The 22644-nt window shown below is 39.4% G+C and overlaps 1 protein-coding gene across 3 annotated transcripts in view; it reads right to left on the bottom strand.

The window, feature by feature from the left end:
- Window positions 1-22644, bottom strand: part of Chrdl1 (chordin like 1) — a 105681-nt gene that overhangs the window by 26572 nt on the left and 56465 nt on the right. For 2 of the 3 annotated variants that reach the window (XM_051177967.1, XM_051177964.1), the window contains exons 5-6: window positions 17549-17691; window positions 15018-15111 (exon numbers count right to left, since the gene is read on the bottom strand). In XM_051177967.1, coding sequence (XP_051033924.1) covers window positions 15018-15111; window positions 17549-17691 — 237 coding nt within the window. Of the gene's footprint in view, window positions 1-15017; window positions 15112-17548; window positions 17695-22644 lie in introns of all 3 variants that reach the window. The other variant, XM_051177965.1, reaches the window with a different exon arrangement.

Raw genomic sequence — 22644 nt, 5'->3', positions numbered from 1 at the left:
AATATTCACTGAAGTTAACACCCAAATCACAGGTCCCCAAATTCCTGAAGATTCATGTTCATACTATGAAAGCATGGTTTATTCATTGTAGTTTGTGATGGCATAGCCATCAAATGATGGAACTGGGAAACCAGTGATAACCCTGGGTATTACTTTTCCTCTCTTTTTCTTCTGAGTACTTACAAGTACCTTACATTTTTAGTATTTTTGCTCATTTTGTTTTCTCTCAAATCGAAGCATTTTGTCTATCCTTGTCATTTATGTATTAATACCACAGACAATTGCAACTGACACATAGTATTCATTCAGTATCTGCTGCATGAATGGATAACAAAGAATTATATTTTCCACTGTGAAATATTTCTTGGTCCTTTGTAGACAACCTATAAATTTCTTAAAATGAGAGGTTATGCTTTATACACTATCTTTGTAGCTTCTTGGTCACTACATTCCAAAGTGTGGTCCTTGTCATCATCTGGGAATTTGTTAGACACTCAAAAGTTTGGATCCCACCCCAGACCTACTGAATTGGAAACTATGGGATAAGGGCCAATAGTTTAGGTTTTGATGAGCTCTTCAATGGAGTTGGATACATACAGAAATTTAAAAATAGTTGGCCTGAAACAGCTGGTATATTGCTGGGTACATATCAGTGGCTTAATATGTAACTGAATTAAACTGCAGTAAAAATACCAAATTGTGTGTGGCTGGAAGAACAGTTTTCTTTCTGTGTGGGTGCAGATGATAAGCAAAGACTATATGAAAACCTATGTGGAAAATCTGACTGGCTACAGTGAGAGTTGGGAGTTGGCTATGACAGGACATAATGTTGAGGAGTCAAATAACAAGTGTTGAATGCTGCATAAGTGGAAATATTGATACTATGGCAAGTGAGACAAATCATGCTGGGCCCTATGCCCTCAAGATGTTTGCATTGAATTTGGAAGGGACTGGATGTCAGTTTAAGATACAGTTTAAAAACATATGACGACTAGCAACTGGAAAAAACAAATGGAATATATATGCTTAAACCATATTGAGTCGGGAAAAGGAGCAAATCAGATGGGATCATGGGGAAAGAATTTTAAATGAACTATGATCCATATTTTATTTTAGAGTAGATCCAGAAATGTTTATAAGGACACTGCTAGTATGGACAGAGTACCTAGTTGAAATGAGTGACATTTGCAAAGAAGCAGCACTTTGGAAATAACAAGCCACACAGAAGTAAGCACGAAGACATCAGGTATTGTTTGAATAGAAATTTTACAATGGGAAGATATGGGGTTGGTAACTGATTGGAGAAAAGGGGTGAAGGAGGAGAAGGAGGGTCAAAGTAGGATGTTTTTGAGGATAAGAGGGGTTGCAAATAATTTGGTGGCATCAAAAGCAGGTTGAAGAATTCACATTTCATCCCATTATTATTTTTTAAGTAGAAAGTCCTATAGTACAAATGATACCCAAGGAAGGGTTTTCTGTCAGCAGACTGTAGCCTAGCTGGGAACCACTAAAACTTCAGAGTCCAACCAGGACGCAGTTCTGGTAACAGGTGATAGGCCATGCTCCAGAGCAAAAGCAAGAGTTAAGACTGGTGGTAGATGTGACCACAGAGGAAGAAGGCAGAGAAGAAAACAGCATAAAGTAATTGTCAGCTTGAAAATCTAGAGAGGTGTTCAGTGTCCTTGACAGTGACTGAATCGGGATAAACTGAGATTTGTGTGCCCTGTCTTAGTTGGCAATGGTGGGTCTGAACCAAATGAAAGTAGATCAGGAAGACAACAGAAACTAGGAAGGGATTTACCAGCAAGTGGTAAAATAAAATGTAATAAAGCTACATGATAAGGCTCCAAGGCAGATATGAGTAGCAGAAGAGAGAGAAGAAATTACAAAAGAAGAACCACAGAGCAGTTCTCATCATCACATTCACTTTTAAGGATTTCCTGATTGATAGTAGCAAACAAATGGTTTATTATAGGTAGGTACTGGAGTTTTGAAAAAGGTTTCTCATTAAAGAGCATTTAAAAGTACTTCGAGTCCAGTCAAACATCAGAAGCATTACAGTAGCATGCAATCACACATAGCAGAAACTTAAGATGGCAACGCAAATGAGATAAGGCCGTGTCAAGCATGACAGCAGAAGATAAATACCCTGTAACACAAAGTTAGATGAATGTGCAACAGCCTTGTATTCACAAGTTCAAGGACTTGCAGACAGATACATATGCATAAAATGAAGTATCTTAACAACTTAAAAAGTTACTGGAGCTATTATTTCTGAGTATACAGAGAGAGGGGGAGAGAAAAAAGAAAAGGGGAGAGACTCTGTTTACTGTATATTCTATATATTACTAATATATACTATAAAATTACATAATGTATAAATAATATATACTTCATATACTAGGGGATGCTAGTATTCCTGTCACCTTTGAGACTTTAAAGTCATCAGAATGACATTACCCAAGTGTGAACACTTTAGTAAATAGCTGCTAAATGTTTCAACACTTCAGTTAACCTCTTTAATTAAAATCTTCATTGACATACTGAAATAATCATTTTAGATGCTCTTATTTTGTATGTCTAAAAGTAGCTCTCTAGACCCAGGTAGTGTCTGTTTGAATAGCTAAAAATAGATACGGCATATCCATTTATAATCTTAGCTATTATATTGTTAGGAAAATAGGCACCAATACCCTAAAAACTGTTTCATTTTCCCAAATCACTGGAAATTTGTCTGAAGTGATATGCAACTTTTTTCTTTCAACCACAGCTTTGAAAAAAAAAGAACAGTGATTCTAATGGAGACAGATGGATTCTACTTAATTCCGAGAAGCAACAAGATGTAATTTTAACCAATTTTTTAGACAAAAATGAAAAACAACTCTAGTGTACTGTATGTCAAACAATATTCATTTAACCTTAAAAGCCACATGTGTTGTTCATTCAAATCTCAATTATACTCTGAGTGGTACCCTATGGGGCTGGAATGGCTTGGCTTTCTGGTAATGGGAGAAATGGAGTACAAGTATTTGAAAAATGGTCAAAAGCTAGGCTGAAAGTCAGACTGTTTATAACTTCCACAACTTCCATTAATCTCTGGTTTGCTTGAAAAGAAGCAAATTATCCTCCCTCAAAAAGACTTCGTGTACCAGGAGTTTCTAATATACCCATGAAGATAGATACCCAACAGAAAAGTATGCCAGTGTGTAATCACTTTTGAAACACACAGGAAAGCAGAAACACGGTGGTCATAAGGCCCAATTTGTCTAGGTTAACCTAGTTTTATTGTCTTTCTCTTTTTATCTGCCAGGCACAATTATTACGACTTCATCTCTTGATGTCTGAAATGTCTGGTTCAGGAGGCAAATAATATAATCACTCTAATCATCATTTGAAAAAGACATGAATCATCGGGGTTGGGTTTGGCATCCCTACATTTTCAAAGGAATGAGTTGAAACCAGCAGAACCATAGCAAACATTGAAAGAGCTTTGGAGGGAAAATGGAAGATCAAGCACAGATAAAGCCACCATGAGCTCTCCACTTGCTACTTGTGAGGCAATTACCCAGAAAAATGAACAATACCTTTATTAATTTGCACTGTGAGAATGAACCCATTTCAGGCTGCATTTCAGAAGGCACAGGGTAAAGCAACCAGTAAATGCCTGGTGTGCTTATCAACAGTCTAATGTTTCAATGGTGATGTGGCTGATAGATGCAAACTCAACATTAAAAATGGGGCCACGGCTTCTCAGAGTCCCATGTCTAATCCCTAGAAGTAGTGTCATCACGAAGACTGTATTTTCCAATAGCCTCAGAGATAACAGAGTTCTCAAGTTCCTTGATTTCCCCAAGATGAAGGGTAGCATAGATTAAAAGTCTAAGCGATCAGAGTAGAACTGCAGATACTGACAGCAAATCCTAGCTTTTCCACTTTCTGAATGTGTGACTTTGAACAAATCTATGAAGCTCATTGTGTGTCATTTTTCTTCTTATTAAAACAGATAACGCCTACTTTATAGGCTTTCAAGAATAAATGGGTTAGTGCACATAGAAAATGCTTGGAATAGTACCTATCACATGGAAATGATCATGTAAGCACTGTCTGTTGCCCTTCCTCCATTCCTTTCCGTTGTTTTTTCCTCCTTCTCAAAAAACAGCTGACAAACAGTGGGAAAAAACAAGCCTGGGGAACTCGTACAAATGTGTAGGCATTTAACAGAGGAAAGACTTTAGATTAAATAAGCAAGCAAAACCTTGTAAGGAGATAATTTACAAACTCACATAGAAAGAGGAACATTTTGTTTCTGAATTATTAGATGTCAAGATTTTGAACATGAACAGAGACACACAGACATAGACACAAAATATATGGATGTATGTACGCATATATATGCATATATATGTATATATATATGCATGCTTTTTCTCATTTTGCTAAAACAAAACTTAAGAGGGTAGCTATCTACTTCATTGGGAAGCAGTCAATTTTCATAGCTGTAGAGTAGAATTTTAAAATTCTGAGTACCCCAAGAGACCACTTTCTGAACATAACACCAGTAGCACAGACACTGAGATCGACAATTAATAAATTGGACCTCCTGAAAATGTAAAGATTCTGTAGGGCAAAGGACACAGTCAACAAGATAAAATGGCAGTCCAGAGGGCTGATTTCGAAGCTATACAAAACACTCAAGAAGATAGTCACCAAAACACCAAATAATCCAATTAAAACGTGGGGTACAGATCTAAATAGATTCCTGGCTGAAAGACACTTAAGAAAGTCCCTTCTCCAAATGACTTGACAGATTTTGTTGAACCCCTCCTGGAAGGCATCACCCTCCCCATGGAGTGGGGGGGTGGGATGGGAGGGTGGTTGGGGGCATGGGAGGGAGGGAGAGAGGGAGAGAAGGAGGGAGAACTGGAATAAGAGCAAAAAAATTTAAAATAAAAATAAATAATAAAAAAAGTTAAAAGAAGAAAGTGCTCAACATCCTTAGACATCAGGGAAATGCAATGCAAACCAAAACAACTCTGAGATACAATCTTGTACCTGTCAGAATGGCTAAAATCAAAAACACCAATGACAGTTTATGCTGGAGAGGAGGTGGAGAAAGGGGAACACTACTCCACTGCTGGTGGGAGTACAAACTCTTATAGGCACTTTGGAAATCAGTATGGCAGTTCCTTAGGAAAACAGGAATTAGTCTACCACAATATCCAGCAATTCCAGTCCTAGGCATATACCCTAAGGATGCACATTCATAGAGCAAGGACATCTGTTCAACTATGTTCACAGCAGCATTATTTGTAATAGCCAGAACGTGGAAGTAACCTAGATGCCCTTCAACTGAAGAATGGATGGAGAAAATGTGGTACTCCATTTACACAATGGAGTACTACTCAGCAAATAAAATAAATAAATAAATAAATAAATAAAATGGAATCTTGAAATTAGAAGGCAAATGGATAGAACTAGAAGAAACCATCCTGAGTGAGGTAACCCAGTCACAAAAAGAAAAATATGCTCTCATATGGATTTCAGACATGGAGCAAAGGATCACCAGTTTACAAGCCACACCTCCAGTGAATCTAGAAAACAAGGAGGAACCTAGGAGACATACACAGTCCCCTGGTGAAGATGAAAGGGACAAGATCTCCTGAGCAAATTGGGAGCATGGTGAGTGAGAGGGGACAGGGAGTTAGGAGAAAGAGAAGGAGAGAAGAGTAGGGGGGAGGAAGACATGAGGGACCAGAAAGATTGAGTCAGGGGAAGACTAGAGGAGAGCAAGAAAAGAAATACCTTAATATGGGGAGCCATTATAGGTTTAAAGAGAAATCGGGCACTAGGGAAATGCCCAGAGACCTATAAGGATGACCCCAACCAAGAATCTAAGCAGTAGTGGAGGGGCCATCTTAAATACCCTTCCCCTATAATGAGATTGATGTCTACCTTATATGCCATCCTAGGGCCTTCATCCAGCAGCTAACAGAATCAGAATCAGATAGCCACAGCTAAGCACTGAGCCTAACTCCTGGAATCCAGTTGCAGAGAGGGAGGAGTAATAAGCAAAGGAGTCAAGACTGGGCTGGGAAAATCCACAGAAACAGCTGACCTGAACAAGGGGGAGCTCATGGACCCTAGTCTCACATCTGAAGAAGCAGCATAGGACAGAACCAGGCCCCCTGAATGTGGTTGTCAGTTAGGAGGCCTGAGAAGTCTATAGGGTCTCTGATAGTTCAACAATATTTATCTCTAGTGTACAAATGGACTTTGGAAGCCCATTCCCCATAAAAGGATACCCCCTCAGCCTAGACACATGGGGGAGGACGTAGGCCCTGCCCCAAGTGATGTGACAGACTTTGATGCTCTCCCATGGGAGGCCTCACCCTCCCTGGAGAGCAGAAGGGGGTTGGAATGGAGAGTCAGTGGGGGGCATGGGAGGATGAGAGGGAGAGGGAACTGGGATTGATATACAAAATAAGATTGTTTCTAATTTAAACAAAAAATAATAAAAAACAAAAAACATCCAAGTACCCAAATAGAGCCTTGCTACAATATTAGAAAGTTAAAAAAAAAAAAAAAAGAATGAAAGAAAGAAAGCATGCAAGATAGAGAAGGAAGCTACATGATTGGTCACCTTGGACATGAAAAGAAGTAAGGTCATTTTTCTTTCTTTCTATGAGTAGTCCTTTGGCTTTGGCTTATCCAAAGAAGAGTAGAATCCTGGCTGAAAATAGGGAGCATGCACCTGATTTTAAAAGCCAAAAGAAAACAAATAGAAAGTAGTCCTGCACTCTCTCTCTCTCTCTCTCTCTCTCTCTCTCTCTCTCTCTGTGTGTGTGTGTGTGTGTGTGTGTGTGAGAGAGAGAGAGAGAGAGAGAGAGAGAGAGAGAGAGAGAGAGAGAGAAACTAGTAGAGTACGCACACTGTATAACCTGTGTTGTGGAGAGAGCACTTTGGAAAGTCTTATGCTTCTGCTCAGCTTTGCTATTCTTTCTCATGGTTCTTTACCATCTGCTTATGTTGGTAATCAAGAATTAAGATGAATTCCTATAAAGGGTGGAGTCTAGGCTCATGGAGTCTGTTCTAATGTGAGCAATTGGCACATCCAATGGTGAGTTTCTGGGCAGCCACAAGATTCCTAGATGTACTAAAATAGGCTAAAGAAAAAGTGGCTTTAACCACCCATAAAGAAATAATTGCTGTGAAGTGGTGCACTGGGAATTCTTTATTTTTATAAACAGACTCACACAATCAGAGGAAAAAAAATCTACAACTGCACAAAAGAATGGGATGTTATTGACCCTGAAGGAATATCCCGGATGGCCAATTAGGACAATTGACTACTAATTTAAATTCTATAGGAAAGTCAGTGGTGTTCCATCCACTGTCTAAAGGAAGTAACAGGCTAGAAATAAGATACATTCCAAAAAAGAACATGATGTCCAATGGGTACTGAGACAGTTCACCACCACGTAGAGACAAATTCTGAGAACAAACAATGGAGAGAAAACCAAAACAACCTAGGAAGTTTCCAGGGAAAGAGGATGGTTCTAGCCGGGGAGAAAAAAAAGGAGGCACTACTGGAAAGTCTCTTAGATGGTTCCATATTCCCTGACCACAAGTGATGCACTTTAAAAAAGATATTACTAAGATTTGTCATATTTTGTGTATCTTTTGAAAATATGGTATTTCAATATGTTTTCAAGTGTAGATGAGACCATACTAAATGAAAACTTTTACTACGAATATTTAAGATGGACTATTCTCTTTTAAATCTGTATGAACCATGGTTGCTAACTACAGATATAATATTTAATGGATCTCTATAACCCATTCACTTTTGTAGGAGAAATAGAAAGCTCCTAGTAAAGAATAGGCATAAAGTTTAACTTATACAACATGGAACTTAGCTTTAAAAATTACAGTGTTGGATACAGAACTTAGTGATGCCCATACACCAGGCAAGTGTTCTACCACTGAGCTGCATCTACAGCCCAGATTTTGCATTTGAAGTCATGGTTCCAATCCAGTAATATTTACTTCTTGTCATTCTGACCAGGAGGACATAGTAGTGTTTCTGCCAAAAATGTGGACCAAATTAGAAACAACAAAAGACTGATTTGTGAGGCTCTATATTTGGATATACTGTTACCATCTCATTTTCCTTCATTTCTTTTCTTTTCTTTTCTTTTCTTTTTTAAGTCAGGGTCTCACTATGCAGCCTCGGCTGTCCTGGAACTCATGAAATAGACCAGGTTGGCCCCAAACTCACAGAGATCTGCCTGCTTCTGCCTCTCAAGGGCTGGGATTAAAGGCATGTGTCACAATACCTTCATTTCTAAAGCTGAAAAACTTTTTAGATTTTTATGATGTTTAGAAAAGAGTGGAATATCACACATACTTTACATGGATCTAGCGGCTTCTAAGGTTCAATTTTGCTGCTTTTGGTAAAACAATTAAAGAATCTTAAGTAAGAAGCTATGGGATGGCCCAGTGGTTAAGATCACTGGCTGCTCTTCCAGAGGACCCAGGTTTGATTTCCAGCACCCACATGGTAGCTCAAGCCACCTGTAACTCCAGTTCCAGGGGATCTTATGCCCTCTTCTGGCCACTGTGTCTACTAGGCACACATATGGTGCTCAAATATACATGGAGACAAAATATTTATATAAATAAAATAATTATTTTAAAAGAAACTTAAATAAAATGGCAGTATTCTTGAACACAGGGAAGTTATGTTTTAAGGTGCCTTTTCCAGTTTCAGTATGATTGAACCAGCCCAAAAATCTCAGTCTAATGCAATGAGACTTCAACTTGTCCAAGGGCTCATTTAAGATGAATGAAAGCAGGGTGGACATGCATATTGCATCAATTAGCTTGGATTGAACAAGCTGTGAGTTTAACTACCTCACCTGTCTCCTAGCCAGATCTGAATTTGAAACCATGTAAAGAGCATTTTATAATTGTGTCTGTCTTAGATTTTATGAAACCCTCCAGAAAACTATATGGCTAATTCTATGCTAGGGGAAACAGGGTAAGAAAAGATGGTCCTTTACTTACAGAGGTGCCCAACTTAGAAGACATGACACACAAAACAATGACCAACACAAGAAAAAATTAGAATATTTTTAAATGCTAAATTCTATTGCTGTAGTTTAGATGTGGTTTGTCCTTGTCAAAGGTTATACACAGAGTTGGTTGTTATGGTGTGGGAAGGCATGGTATTAGATTGGTTAACACTTTTCTTTGGAGACTGGAGTGAGAGTGGTAAAAATCAGCTCGGCTTCTTTGTACTCTTCCTTGCTTCTGAAATTACCAGTTTTCCATACCACTGTTTTTTTTTTTTCATGGATGGAGCAGCATGTGGCCCTTATAGGGTAGCAGAATCTCAAAATTCCAGCCTCTAGAACTCTGAGATAAACCTCTTTACTTTACAAATTATCTAGTCTAAGGTATTTGGTTTGTATCAACATAAGATAGACCAAGACATGTATGAACCAGACTGAGACCTATACAGTTGAAGAAGGAAGCCAATAAGCTAGATACATTAGTCAGAACTACTAGAAATGGGGTTTCATTAACTGCTAATAATCCCTCAGTAAGGGGTAGGGAGGGAGAATTGTAGGGAAGGAAGGTTTCAAGAAGAGTGACGATGGGATAAGAGAAGGGAATGTGGGGCGAATATAAACAAAATTTATTATATACATCTATGGAACTTTCATGTAATAAATTAGAAACTAATTGTAAAAACTTCAGTCTCAGCTATGCTTCTGGAAAAACCTATTTCATGCTAATAGGTGAAAGGGATGTGCCATTTAAAGTTTGTGATGTTGAAGTTGAAGAGCGATATAACACAAAGAAAATGGCATATTCTGGGCTCCAGGGTCTGGTTGTATGTTCACGTCAAAGAAATGATGGTGAGTTACAGGAGGGACCAGATTGTCTTAAAGCCTTTAAAAATAATCCAAGCCCTACCAAAGAGCTAGGTGTGGTGGCACAAATCTATAATCTCAGCATTAAGGAAGCTGAGGCAAGAGGATCACAAATGTGAGGCAAGCTGGGGATATACGGGGACATTCTGTTTCAAGTTATTTTCACTCGTTTACCAAACAAATAATAAAACATTAAAGTATTGGGACCACATACAATGCACAACAAACAGTACAAATAGCGTGGACAGGAGTGCTAGTTTGATGGTAGTATCAGAAATTCAGAGATTCAGAGACCATAAGACTGTCACCCGTTTTCTCCCTTACTTTGGTTCCCTTTTCTTCTCACCCTGGGGAGGACAAAGTAACCTGGAAATCATAGCAGTTGATGGAGGTGAGATGCTCCAGGGATTTCTTTCCTACTCTCCAGATAGGATCCTCCCTCTTTTCAGTTACTGACTTTTATGATACCTGTCCTATATGGCATATGGCATGGCCGAAAATGAAATAATTTGTGAGATAATTCATGGGAATAAGAGACAGAAAGAAAGATAGAACCCCATTACTCTGACTCCAGAGGCCCAAATTGCTTCACTTACTTTTAAGGCATACTTCTAGTACTTTGACAAGAATCTCTCCTGATGCAAGACAGTAAATAAGTAATATATACTTCTCATGGTACAGGCAAATCATCTTAAGACTAACTTATACTGCCCATTATTCTCTGTAAGGCCTTAACCTACTCACTCATAACTGGAGGGGGACCTTCTCTCTCTTCATACTCAAAGACTATTGGGTGTAGATATCTACTTCCATTCAATCAGGAGACATTTGTTAAGTAACCACTAAGTACCTTGTCTTGGCTCAATGCTAGAGATAAAATGGACAAAAATGGTCCTGGAACTTGCATCTTATTTTTCTGGGAAAGAGAAGCATTTAGCATATACTGATGCAAGTAAATTTTAAAAGTATCCCAATAGTTAACTTTGGAATCAGAATGAATAGGCTCAACTTTTGATTCTGCATCTTCTCTTACTGTGGGGCAGATCACTTAGAATTTCTGTCTCCGCTTCCTAGCTGCAGAATAGGAATGAAAATAGTTCCCACTACTGTTTTGAGGATCAAGTGAGTCACTCTACACTCAAGCATTTGTGTACTGCCTGGTGCACACATAAGTGTGACATATACACATAATCTATAAAATACATGATTGGCTTTGAATACATTCAGCAGCTTACCCCCAAACTCTTCCCCCTTGACCATAGTCCAAGTACATAGCCTCCCCCTTTGACTTGGCAACATAGACAGGAGACGGGAAGCCGAAATGATAAATGGTGGAGGGGGGGAGCTGGGTGTGGGTTTAGTTTGAGATCTGTCTGCCCCATATATGGCAGTAGTAGAATCTCTGAAGAGATGTTTTCTTCTGATAAAGTTTCCCTTACAGTTCTAGCGGCTGTTTGCACTATGCTTCCAGTCCAGATGAGGTTTGCTGAAGTGCCAGCAATGACACGCATCCTGCCAACACTCCTGACTGTCCCAGCCTCACAGACATGTCTAAACAACTGAGGCTGGGGCTGAGATTCAATCTCAGTCTAGAATTGCTGTCTGACCCAAGGAGAAAGGCGAGAATTAGTGTTTGGTGACAGTGCAGACAGGCTGTTTCAATGGGGCCCTTTATATGAAGGTTTGCAAGTTCAGCACTCAAAAGGTTGTTGTTTTTTTTTTTCTTCAGTATTTGGCCTTCACTTAGGGTGGTCAGCATAGGGAAGAAATGTCTGGGTTCCCTGCCGTGTGAGTAATATGCTTCTACAGATACACCTTTGTACAAACATTTCAACAGAAAAAATAACTAGGTGCTTCAGAAATGGGAACTTCAAAGACATTTCAAGCACATTATATACAACTGAAAGATGTAAAGAAATTGGAGGAACAGAAAAAACAATTTTTATGAAAGTGGGGGATTTAGTCTTTATAAAGAAAGATGAAAGAAGTGGTGCATTTAGACTAGAGATGCCAAAGGAAGAATTTAATGAATTGTCAAGCATATGAAGGGACAATACATGATCAGTAATAATGAGCTTTCATCTGCTGCTTCTGAGGACTCGCTAAAAGGGAAAATTTAAATTGTGACAAGAGAATTGAAGACAGTCAGTACCAGGATCTGTTCCCACAAGAAGGACTAGAAATAAAGCTCTGTCTGTGGAGATTAAATAAATAAAAGACAAATCTATCAGACACGGGAAGGCTCCATTCTACTTAACTTCAGGATAATTGCCACTTCTTAAGCAATCGCTCTGTATGAGGCCTTATCCTAGCACTCTATGCCATCACAGTTAATCTTTACAACCACTGTGGGTGGTGGATACCACCGCATCCTTCATTGTTACAGCTGAGATATCCCAGGCTCTGGGTCGTTAAGTGACTTGTCTAACGGACAGTGTAGATGGTCCTGCATGTCAAATCCATGTCCTCCTGTCTTGAGAGACTGTTTTCTGCAACATACAGCTTCTTCAGTGTAATAATACTTCATCTCACAATGCCCTTTCTTTTATTAATTGTTCTACACTTCATACTTCCCATATCCCCTTTTCAAACAACATATTCTTGCCCTAATAACTAAGAATGACTAACTGATTATATTAGCAACTCCATCTCTGTGCAGAATGGATTTTTGGACTTTGGTCCATATTAAGCTGGAACAAAGGTCAAAAGAAAGGGTCATTCTATCTCAATTTCTGTTATTCTGAAAAATGTAATAAAAGTACTGTTTCACCACACACATGCTTTGCACACATATGCACGCACACACGCACGCACGCGCACACACACACACACACGCACGCACACACACACACACACAAACACACATACAGAGCGAGAAACATGTAGAGAAAGATGCATGGCCTTATTGAAACAAAAATCTAATTAGACTGTAATTGAATCCATATTGACTTATAAGGGCTGGGCAAGGAGGATATTAAAAGGAATGAGTTTACACTGGTAGCAGAACAATTAGATGATCAACAAATCAGAGATTAAAGTTGATTAAATTTATATCCATATATCCTGGCTTCAGCTTTTCAGCAAGCTCAGTTTCATTGCACAATGCAGATAGCTAGCAAGCAATCACTGATGGCTGTCCTCAGTGACCTTTGGGTGTTTTGTCAAAGTTCTGGTCTATGTTCCACCATTTTACTGCAGAAAGAATGGCAGTTCAGTTTAAATACTGACTATTTGGCTCTACTCCAAGGTCACTGTAGGTGTGGTCAAGATATGAATCAACATGGTCTTCATAAGGCCAAAGCAGAGAGCAGAGAGGGGAAATGTACAAAGGCATGAGAGAAGCCAGAAGTGGTGCTTAGAGTCATGTCTGAAATATTGCTAAGTATGACATATGTGAGGACACAGACTTTTGAATAGAGGTATAGCATAGTTCAGGCCCTCTTAAAAGAGTAGGATGGAAATAATAAATAGGGTTCATCCACCTGACTCCCACAAAGAAATGCCCTAAAATTTTCTTCTTAACTTTGGCTACACATTAGAAGAGTTTTCTTCTCCTGGTCTGGGAGTGAGTCCACCGTGACAGATCCTATGTAATTCATGGTTGAAAAACAATGAGGTAGATACATATTACACTTGTCTACTTTTCATTACTGATTCCTCAGGCTATTGTAGACTGTCCTAGGCCCTTTCTTGCATTATCTCACTTAAATCTCATAACCATTTTTCTTATTGTAGAGACTGTTAGATGGGTTTAGGGTGGTCATTCATCTAGAAAATATCCAGGTTGGGGCTAACCCTGAAACATCATGATCCCATAGACTGCACTTAGGGCAATTTCTTTACACTGTGATCCAAAGAGCAAGCCCCATTCTCCTATGCTGGAGAGGTCACTCTATCAACCTCTTGGGCCTCTCCTCCCATATTATTGCGTCCCTTTAATACAACTTGGACAACAAAGGCAGTGCATCCGTCCTTTTCATGGAACCACTACAGTGCTCTTGCTCACAAATTTCCACTGGTTTTCCAGGCATTAAAAAGAACTGAAATCCAAATTCCTTTTCCATAGCCTCCACAGTCTTGCATGTTCTAACCTCTGCTCATCCCTTCAGCCTCATCTCATCTCTTGCCAGTTTCAACCACAGTCACCTTATTCCGACTACACTGCTTCTCAGACTCTTGGAATGCTTCAAGCACTTTCTTTCCTAGGGCCTTAGAACTGTTTTTCATCTCTGTCTGGAATTCTCTTCCCCAGGCTCTTTGCATGGATGGCTCTTTTTCATCTTTCAGGCTTAAATTTCAAGATTCTTTATCTAGTGCCTTCCTCACATTCAAGCTTGAACTTAGGATTTTTAAAATATCATATTTTTATTTATTGTTTTAATAATACCCATATTGTCTATATTTAGATATTAGCTTGCTTGTTTTTTGTCTTTTCTGGTGAAATGAGTTCTAGAAGGGCAAAAAACCTATCTTTGCTATGGCTGCGCAGGTTGTGTCTTGCATAAGTGTACCAGAGCTGGAGGTATAAATATATAGGGACCTTCTAGAAAATGACAATAGAGTATACTAAGTATGGGGTTCCTTTTTGTAATTCACATAAAGATGATAAACAACCTAGCAATATACCATCACATATGCATATATTATAGACACAGCTTTGGACACGGTTTAGTTTTAGGTTAAAATACAGGAGATGCTTGATACATTCATTGATAGTATGTAGCTAAAGAAGAAAATACTAATATTGCCAATGGGAAGCACTAGAAAAGACTGCTGATAGATTTGGTAATTTGAGAAGAGGCAAGCAAGGCCAAGTTAAAGGTGACTAAGTACGAGGCCAGGAGCCTAGTTTTAAAAAAAAAATCTGATACCACCATAAAACCAAAATAGAAGCTAAAGAAGAAAAGACAGGTTTGAAGTGACAAGTACGTTTAGTGTATAATTTGAGACCATTTCTATATACGAAGACTGCCACAACCAATTCCTTTTCCCTCAGAGATGGGACAAGTATTTTACTTTTACCTAAATTCTACTACTCAGGATGGCAATCCTCAGATTCTTGGGATATAGGACACTTACCTCTGCATACTCGGCAGCAAGAATCTGGAACAGAGACTGGGAACGCACAGGTCACTTTAGGGCAAGTCTTAAGACCACAGTACACATTCCCCTCCTGCCAAGGAAAGCCAGAATCAGTTCTAGGCTGATGCGAGATAAGTATTTGTCAGGGATTATCTCAGTACCTGGGATACAGCTGGGACTCAAAACATGGAACTGCTCTCTTACAGCTAGCTTTAGGTTCTTCTTGCATTTCCTCACACATTATTTCATTTCCCATTTCCTATTTCTTCACAAGAGAGATGAACTCTGCAAAGAGTTAGCAATCTTTGCCAGGTATCTACCTGGATCCAAGTAAACAGACAGCATTCTGCGAGGGCTGCCACCAGCTTCCAAACCTTGTTCCTTTCTATTAATTTTACTATATCCTTCAGTCCTTATAGCATGTTTAGCTGTTGAGAGTGGATGGAAATGAGAATTTGTGCCATAGCTACTATTTAGAACACTCAGTGAGTGAATCTTCTTTCAAAACCTAAAAGACAGGCTACCTTGCGGGGATGAAATTATACAAGGAGATTTATATTTCACAGATCAATCCCATGTGAAACCAGGGAGAGGAGCCACTTTACTTGGGAGTTACATCTATTATTCACAGTGAGTTTAAGGCCAGCTTGGACTACATGACACCCTTTCTCAAACAACAAATAACAATCTATTATATATCCCCCCTCCAAAGTCAGGGTTTCTCTACATAGCTTTGTAGACCAGACTGGCCTCAAACACACAGAGATCGGCCTGCTGCTGCCTCTCGAGTTCTGGGACTAAAGGTATGCAACACCCTGCCTGGCCACATCTGTTATTCAAATAATTTCTATTTCTTAGAATTCTACTTTTAAAATATTATCTCTTCAACTTTGTGCTTTGTTCTTGGGCACACTTCCTACTAAAGCTCAAAAGATCATTAGATAAATAATGTCCCAATAAAATTCTTCCAGGTTACCGAGATACTGTATTTTTACTACAAATCCCAACTGGAAGCGATTCTATCATTATCCTTGGTAATCCACTGTTTATTGCTCCAGTCAATTAGTAAAGATGTTTTTACGTTCCTTCCAGTTTCATTTTTTAAAAATAGTTTTGTTGTTTGTTTTGTTTTTGTTGTAATTTTTGAGGCAAGGTCTTGCTGTGTACCTCTGCTGCTTGTCAAACGTGTGACAATCCTCTAGTGCCACCCTCTCATGCTTCATCTTCTTTTTTGGTAATTTTTTTTGTATTTAAATTTGAAACAAGATTGTTTTACATGTCGTTCAGAGTTCCTACAACCTCCCCTCCTCCCCTGTTCCCTACCAACCCTCATCCCATCCCCTTTCTGCTCCCCAGGGAGGGTGAGGCCTTCCATGGGGGATCTTCAAAGTCTGTCCTATCATTTGGAGCAGGGCCCAGGCTCTTCTCCATGTGTCTAGGCTGAGGGAGTATCCCTCTGTGTGGAATGGGCTCCCAAAGTCCATTCGTATACTAGGGATAAATACTGATGCTTCATCTTCTTAAAACATAATATTTTACTATTATTTGAGTATTTCATGCATACATACAATGTATTTTGATCACATTCTTCCTTTACTCCTCCCTTAACTTTTCCCAGATTCATTCCCATCCTCACCCCCTCCCAATATCTTGTTCTTTTTTTTTTTGATAAACCATTGAGTCTATTTGTACCACTCATATACTTTCGGGCATGAGGGGCCATCCACTGGAGAATGAGGCATTTACCAAGAGACACACCCTTAAGAAAACTGATGCCTCCTTCACCCAAGAAGCCACTACCTGACTCTCTCTGAGAAGCCTTTGATGACTCCGCTCATGCTTCATTCTAAATATCTATTTTACCCTATTTTATTGTTCTAACATTCTCTGGACTATACAATTAGGTAAGGATATAGTTTTTAGACTTTATAAAGTATATACAATGATAAATAATTTACTGAGAATCATTGTGATAAAGCATTAACATAATTTTCTCATTGCAGAATAGTGGGAATTGACTAACGATAAGATGAAAGGAATAGGGATGTGATCCAGTGATGAAGTACCTAGAAGTAGAACAGGAAAAAATAGATGGCCTGTGTTTTGTTTGTTTGTTTGTTTGTTTGTTTTTCCTCTTCAAATTGGATCAAGTAGCCCTAGAACAATGCTAAGTGTTCTGCCTATAGCATTACCAAGATTTCAATTACTATGAATCTTTCAGGTGAAGGGTTAGGTGGTGTTACTATTTAAGAAAAGTAGGTGCTGGTTAAGTCAAATAGCCCATCTTTGCCTATTTCAGTACTCTTATGGCTGTAAGCCTTGGATACAACTGACTTTTAACTCTTTGATAACTGTTCAAACTTGATGAAGATCAGGTAGTTTGGACAGGTGGGGAGGCTTTAGTTAAATAATCTTATCTTCATTCAAACACCGTATAGTCTCTGTTTCACTGAAAACATAAGGGCAGAGGCAGTTACTTTTTGATCTGGCTAGTTAACCAGCAGGGGCGTTAAGATGCAGGGTCTTACCGAGCAGCTACACTGGGTGCACTGATTGGGTTGCCGGTTCTGAAAGAGCCCTTCAGCCATAAACAGTTCTCCATGTTGATAAGTGGTTCCATTGTACTCACATGACTTGCTGGTCACCTTGTTGTTCACTGGTGGTAAGGAATCTTCTGGAACAGAGTGGATGTGAAAAAAAAAACAAAACACATCAAGTATTGGCATGGTTGCAAAGAATTTCATAATTCCCAACAGCAGATGGGGCTGTACTACACAGAGGAAGTTAAAACACAATCCTTGTCCCAGAGGTTAACAATCATAGGTATTATTAAAACAGCCAGCCACAGAAGAATTACACCTGACCATCTATGGTTATCTTTTCTGAAGAATTTATTGAGCACTTCTTTTTTTCCTCTTTTTTTATTAATTTACTTTTTACATTCCAGTCCCAGTTCCCCCTCCCCCTTTCCCTCCCACTCCCTCCACACCCCCTCCTCCCATCTGCTCCACAAAGTGGGTAAGGCCTCCCCTAGGAAGTCTATTAAGTCTATCCCATCATCTCGTTGAGGCAGGACCAAAGCACCTCTCCACCCACACACCCCTGTGTCTAGGCTGGGCAAGGTATCTCTGCATGTAGAACGGGCTCCACTATGTCAGTTTGTGCATTAGTATTAGGTCTTGGACCCACTGCCAGTAGCCTTATACACTGTCCCAGTCACACTGTTGTCACCTATATTATGGGAGTCTAGTTTGATCTTCTTTTAGACCTTCAGAAAAAACATCTATTGTTTACTCTAACTACCCTGGAAACATTTTCCTTTGTTGTAATTTTATACAGCTTGGCATACATTTGTACGTATACATTTTTGTGTAGCTTATTATGTATTTCCTCTGGTCTCTGTGGATGTTACTTATAGTTAATTCCTCCACCAAGACAGTCTTTTTCTTTCACTCTTATATACCTGTTGATGTCCTTGCCTATAAAGGTTCAATTCTCATCTGCTTTTCTCTACAGAGTATTGTGCTATGATTCTAGCCAGTGCTTCAGACATCTCAAGGTGCCTAATGTCTAAAACACGTAACCTGAAACTTGAATATTGCAGGAACATCTGACTATGATCACCTAGCAAACCGCTTACAAAGAGGCTGCATATAGATTATTAAAAGTGGTGTTGAATAAGGTGGGTTAGATTCCTCATTTCACTTTTTATTGAAGAAACAAGCCCTGGTATCCTTCTATCATCCCGTTTACACCTGTGTATGAATTGTTTTGAAACTGAATCCCTTTCATGTATTTCTGCTTCAGAGTTTAGCATACAGTTGCCATATAGAAGAAAAGTTAATTCACTCAGTGAGTTTACTTTAAGAGAATGATCTCTTAATGTCATTTTGGTTTTTGAAACAGGGTTTCTCTGTGTAGCTCTGGCTTTGTAGACCATGTTGGCCTCAAACCCACAGAGATCCATCTGCCTCTGCCTCCTGAGTGCTGGGAGGGATTAATGGTGTGTGCCACTACCACCTGACTGAGATTTTCTTTCATTTTTTTCCCTTAGTATATTCTGTATTGCATGTTCTTCATTTCTATTCATCTCTGTTCATTTTCTCTCTGCCTCCTCTACTTCTGTCTCACTCTCTTACACACACATGCGCACACATGCACGCATGCATGCACACACACACATGCACACAAAAAGTAATGATTATGTTCCAATAGTAATGATTATTGGTGTGTGGAATGTGCATACCACAGGATGGTGAAAAGTGAAATCTGAGGAGCAATGGATTTCTTTAGGAAGAGGCTTAGGGGGTGGGGTGATTTTTATTAGTAAAATATATAATGAGTAAGAGTTCATTTTATGTGTATAAAATATAAGCCATTATAACTGTTAAAAACATACTGACATTATTCACAAGATACAGCAAAATGGCAAAGGCTTGTAATAACAGTATTTGTCATCATCATCACCATCATAATATAACACTCAACATTTATTTAGTCCTAAGTGTACACTGCATATGGTGCTTTTAAGTACCTGATTTTATTGGTGTTTACCAATAGCATACTGATTTATATATTAGCATAACAATTATAGAAATCAAGAATTAAATATATTGACCTGAGTTTGGAGCATAGGTCAGTGGTAGAGTGCTTGACTTGCCTCCAAGTTTGATGTGCAGTACCACAAAATTAACTTATCTGTCCAAGATCACATAACTTGTAACTAGAAGCATTAGGATATTGACTGGTGCTTCTGAAATTCCTTCCTATCCACTACCAAGAAAAGTGTCAATAACTTCAAACCTATTGCAGGCAAAGGGTCATTTAACTACAACCAAAGCCCAACCCAACAGATCATAGGAACTATGGTGTCTTAAAACATGTGCAAAAATACCCAGAAAACTTTACTTCAATGATTTAGCTAAAATTTGGTTTTCTACTTTTCTGTATAAGTTGATCTAACCTCGACTGTTCTTTCCTTGGATGTGAACTATTATCCATGACCCATAAGAATGAGATTGATGACTAAATTAATCCACCATCATAAAGCCCTCATCTAGTACATGATAGAAAAAGAAGCAAATACCCACAGCTAAACACTGAGCTGAACTGGAACCCAGATGCAGAGAGGGAGGACAAGGCCAGACTACAGAAACCCACAGAGACAGCTGACCTGAACAAGGAGGAACTAATGGACCCCCAGACTCATAGCTGGGAAATCAGCATTGGACTGACTCAGACCCCTGAACATGGGTCTCAGAAGGCCTGGGCAGTCTGAGGGATCTCTGACAGTGGAACCAGGATGTATCTATGGTGCATGAAAGGACTTTGGGAGCACATTCCCCATGGAGGGATACTCCTTTAACATAAAGGCAGGAGGGAGGGCCTAGTCCCTACTCCAAATGACTTGACAGATTTTGTTGACCCCTCCTGGAAGGCACCAGCCTCCATATGGAGTGGGGGTGGAATGGGAGGAGAGCGTGGTCGGGGGGCATGTGAGGGAAGGAGGGAGGTAGGGAGAGGGAAATGGGATCTATATATAAAATAAGAAAAAAAAAAAAGAATAGTTTCTGAATTTTCCCTTAAAAATAAGAACTCTTAAGACAGATTTTATTTCATACTAATTTTACTTTCTGTCTGGGTCATAAGTCCCTGGCCCTGCCCATGTGTGCATACAAACAAACAACTGCAGCTGGTACAAATGAGTGGAAGTCTTTGGGGGAAAGGACAGGAACAGGGCCATTTGCCCCCTGGGCTCTAATTATTCAAAATCTCAGCATCTTGTGGTAAAGAAAATGTACAATGACCTACAAAACAATATTTGCTGTGGCTCTTCGAGAAGCTGGCAGAACTTTGGAACACACACACACACACAAAATCTTTGAAAATATTTAGCCTCAAAAGAATGTGGACTGATTCTTAAACTGGGCCTTCCACTAAGACATCAATGGCAGGGCAACTTCAGGGAGAGGTTTTCCACTGGACGCACGACCTGTAGAGCCTTCCTTGCGGTAGTCTTCAGAGTAATGTGGCACTGGAGTTTACTAATCTACTCACCAGCATATGGAGAGACAGCAGAAGACAGAGGCAAATAGGCAATCAAAGAAAATGAGAGAAAGTATTGTCTACCAATTCTTATGCAACTGTCTGAGTATCTTCATTCCTTTTACTCATCCAACATTCTTAATGCTTTAGGGGATAAAATTATGAAAACGAAGCCACAGATCACCTGAAAAGATTTGACCAGTGTTACAAAGCTTCTTAGTAGAAGAGTAGACACAGAAACAGTTCTGCTGTCTTCCGGTGTGTATTTTCACAAATGGGTGCCAAAATTGTGGAATAGTATCTATGAATCATTATGGTAGTCCTAGTATCAACTCCCTATAACTTCGCAAGAGCCACTTACGCTTACTTGTGCTTAATTTTTCTAAGAATGGGGCACTCATCTCAAATCTCCCTGACTCTTTATGTAGCCAACACAGCATGCTTCCCAACCACACAAACAAGACAAGCCACCCCAGTCTCTATGCTCTCTCTTCCCAGATTTTTCTGAGGTGGCTGGGCTTTGAACCAACTATCTTTGGAACATATTCAGTGCTCCTAGCTGAAAATTGGCAGGAAATCAGTGTAAACCCAAGCTGGCTCCAGGACCCCTCAGGAGAATACTATAACAAAAGTATCCCGGCTGCATAGCTTCTAGTCTCCCCATGTCCCCTGTTTCTACTTAATTTACCACAAAATACTATGAAAAGAAGAGAGAATATATGAAGAAATCAGACCAGCATTGAGATGACATTATAGAAGGACTGAAAAAGAAGCCGTTTCTCTCTCCTTACATGCATAATGACCTTGAAAATAAACAGAACTATAATTTCTGATAGTCTTAGAGAACACTTCCTTACTCTAAATATTTATTACTTCTTTTGCTCTTACCAACTCTAAAATACTATTAAAGGTTCATCCCATTGCCTAAGTGATTGTCAATTGTCAATTAGATTTTGCAATCCAACAGACTTTCCTGGGAATCAAAATACCCCCCTAGAAGAAGGTAAGATTCAGAAGATTGTCATATGTCTGGGAAGGATGACACTTAGAAAATTCTGGAAACCCCTGACTGCTTTATCAAAACAGTAAACAATTGCTATAGGAAGAGTCTCTGACTAGTGGTAGAGAAAGGACTTTTAGACCTGTTGAGTTGCCTGCAAGTTGTACAAAGAGCTCCAAGAATGTGGCTTTAGTGAGTTGTCACCCATGTTAGGAGGGATCCATCTATCTATCTATCTATCTATTGATGGGAGATGTCATTCTGTATATGTTTCTCATACTGGTTAATAATAAAGCACTGTTGGCCAATAGGAAAGGAAGATAGGAGGGACTAGGAGACAAGGAGGAAATAGGAAGGAGTAAGGAGGAGCCAAGATGGAGAGTCTGGAGAAAGCAGTATGCCGCCGGCTCCCGGTAAGAGAAATACATAGATCAGCAGAAATGGGTTAATAATTAAGGCAGAGCTAGCCGATAAGAAACAAGTAACAGGGCCAACAGCATTGTATCAAATACAGAGTCTCTGTGTATTATTTGGGGCTGGTGCGGCGGCGGGACAAGACCAGCGGCGGCGGGCGGAAAA

Source organism: Phodopus roborovskii, unplaced genomic scaffold (assembly GCF_943737965.1).
Source record: "Phodopus roborovskii unplaced genomic scaffold, PHOROB, whole genome shotgun sequence".
NCBI lineage: Eukaryota > Metazoa > Chordata > Mammalia > Rodentia > Cricetidae > Phodopus > Phodopus roborovskii.
The sequence above is the reverse complement of the archived record's forward strand: the minus strand, read 5'-3'. Positions and strand labels throughout refer to the sequence as shown.